Raw genomic sequence first — 3136 nt, forward strand, 5'->3', positions numbered from 1 at the left:
CGATTGGGAGGGCATAGCCCACAGAGATATAGGCGGCACCAGGTAACAGTTCAAACAAGAATATAAAGCACTTTTCCATAACCAGTTCAGAAAACGTGAAACACTCTTCGATAATCAGTTCAGACAAAACATAAAGTACTCCTCGTCAGTTCAGAAAAAAAGAAAGCACTTCTTGGTAAGCAATTCAGAAAAAAATTCACACTCAGGTTGACACAGTGGATAACATGAATTTACCAGGGTAGTTCGATACCAGTGGACATCAGGATCCAGGATGTGAAATATGTGAAGTCGCCGGTAGAAGAACAAGAGATTATCTGACGACGAGGATTAAATACTGCTCTGATGATTGAGAGCAGGTGTGCCTCGCCGCCGAGAGTGTGCTCCTACGTGAGCGGAGGTGGAGTCACCGGCAACCCCAGTGCCTGCTGACGAAGTGCCGGGAATCGCTTGGATGCAACATCATGTTTCATTAGTGGCATTTTTTCCCCCTCCCAGTACTAATACCTTTTGCCTCTTTGGGAAACTTACATCCAAATGCCAGGATCTTAAATCTGTCTTTGACCTCTGCAATTTCTCCCACATTGAACCCAATCATTATGTTCTGCCAATAAAAGAAATCAAAGAATCTGTAACAAAGTTGTTTTCAATCAGTGTGCAGTACAAAACTGTTAATGTGTTTCATATGATTGTTTAAACAGTTTTTTTATTTGTTTTTAGGGAAATATCATTGCCTCTTTCAAAAAATTGTTTACAGAAATTTAAAGGACAAATATTATAAATGTTATCAAATTTGAAAGAAAATTAAGCATATGCTAAAATTAAGTTTCAGAGCATTCAGTGACTTTAGATTTTGTTATGTGCATGTGCTGACATGTATTCAAGTGGCATACATACATAGAATAGCCACAGGGGATCAGGCGTTGACACTATTTTTTATGAAGAGACCTGCTCCTCTTATTAGCCACTCCTTTCAGTTAAAGCTTGATAGAGTGTCATCATCACAAAGTGAACATGATACAGATGCAGTAAAGAGGATGTCTGTCTACACTATCACTGTGCTGTAGACAGAAGAACTTTGATAAGTTTTACAATGAACTTTGTCAACTCAGATCTTGACAAAAACATCACCTTTGTTCGTCCTGCATATTTTATAATAAGTGGTTTTTCTGGCATCCCAGATATCAAGTATTATTATGTCTTTCTCTTTTTACTTTATATAGTTTCAGTGCTGGGAAACACACTTGTGATGTTAATAATATGCTTGGATCATAATCTGAGAACTCCAAAATATATTGCGGTTTTTAATCTAGCATTTACAGACCTGCTTGGTAGCTCTGCTTTGGTGCCGAAGGTTCTTGACATTTTCCTGTTTGACCATCCCTACATCTCCTACAACGACTGCTTGACATTCATGTTTTTCTGCTTCACCTGCCTTTCAATGCAAGCTCTTAACCTGGTTGCACTTGCCTATGACAGAATGATAGCCATCATCTTCCCACTGCACTATCATGTGAAGGTGACTCGCAGGTTCATGTTTTCTTTGATTGGCTCTTTCTGGCTCTTTGTTATTACTGTTATACTGATTGCAGCTGGCATTCTCACAAGACTTTCCTTTTGTAAGTCTGTGGTTATTGACAGCTATTTCTGTGACTATGGTCAAATATACAGACTGGCTTGCAATGATAAAACACCTGGTTTAGTCATTAGTTTTTTGTTACCATTTCTTATTCTTTGGCTTCCACTGGTATTCATCGTATTTACTTACTTATATATCGGCTATGCTTTGACTAAAGTGGCCACAGTTCATGAGAGAGTGAAGGCTTTTAAAACCTGCACAGCTCACATGTTATTAGTGGCCATTTATTTCTTCCCAGTAATAATAACCTTTGCCTCATTGGGAAATTTACATCCAAATGCCAGGATCATAAGTCTGTCTCTCACCTTTGTCTTTCCTCCCACATTGAACCCAATCATTTATGTTCTGCAAACACAGGAAATCAGAAAGTCTGTAAAAAAGTTGTTTCAAATCAGAGTTCAGTCCAAAATTGCAATAAAAATGTAATGGTAATGCAGGTGTTCATTAGTGTTTTGGGCCTTTTCTATTTGGTTTAATTTGCATTACAGGAAAATGACTTTTCCAAATATTAGATTTATTTCAACCTTAGCATCATACAAATGTTTACTAATTCTATTTGTATCTATTAATGAAATGACAGTTGTTTTAGAAGATTTACTGAAGTCAAAACCATTTTAATGAAAACACAATACAACAGTAATTAATGTACTCCACAGTCATATTGTGGTTGCTGTTTGTGTGAGAATGGCATTACCAAAGAAACACCTGATATTAAGCCTTATATAAATGTTTAAACTTTATTTGTTGTGAGATTAAATTATTTCCTCTTTCTATACATTGCTTACAGAAATCCAATATGCCAAACATTTAAAAGCTGGGGAAGTTGCAAAGAGCATTTATTCATTACACCTTTATATGTACAGGGGATTTTTTTTTTTCCATGGCTGAGAGAAAACAACTTCACAAGAAAAACTTGATAATTTTACAGTGGAATTTAAACACAACATATACAATTAGGTGTGAAGATAAGTGTAGGCAGTATAGTGTAGACATTTGGCAAATACATGTAGATAAATTCACCAAAATCACAAACTGGCACAAAAATGTACTTTATCAACTGTTCACTTTAGGAAAAAAACAAGCTTCATATCTATGAAGAAAGTTTAGTTTTTAAGTGAGGTTTCTTTTGAAAATGCTGCCTATGCTTGACAAGCTTTCAGTCATCGCTGTCACTTATATCATCCTCATTTGTAAAGTGGCAGAACATTCTACCTGCAGTGTAATCACAGTGGGAGTGGGAGGGCATCTGATCAAAATGGGCAACATTATATTTTACAAACTATGAACACTGAAAAAAAATTTTTTTTTTGGTTCCTTGTAAAGTAGACAGCACAATGAGACATTTTAGGAGTTAAGCAATCATTACCTATTTATTTTGCGGCCTGAAAAACTACCCTCATTTTGGAGTACAGTTACTCAGAAGACACATAGATCCTGTGATTCTCAAGAGGTTTTTACTGATGAAATTGTTATGTTTAGTCCCCCTCACTAGGAGGGTGA

At 36.3% G+C, this 3136-nt stretch overlaps 1 protein-coding gene across 1 annotated transcript; it reads left to right on the forward strand.

Annotated features, from left to right (window-relative positions):
* The first annotated feature begins 1090 nt into the window (after positions 1 to 1090).
* Positions 1091 to 2062, forward strand: LOC109953377 (olfactory receptor 1-like). The gene has a single exon (XM_020588849.1). The coding sequence runs from the start codon at positions 1091 to 1093 to the stop codon at positions 2060 to 2062; it is 972 nt and encodes a 323-aa protein (XP_020444505.1).
* The last annotated feature ends 1074 nt before the right edge of the window (positions 2063 to 3136 follow it).

This window comes from Monopterus albus, unplaced genomic scaffold (genome assembly GCF_001952655.1).
Source record: "Monopterus albus unplaced genomic scaffold, M_albus_1.0 scaffold647.1, whole genome shotgun sequence".
Lineage (NCBI taxonomy): Eukaryota > Metazoa > Chordata > Actinopteri > Synbranchiformes > Synbranchidae > Monopterus > Monopterus albus.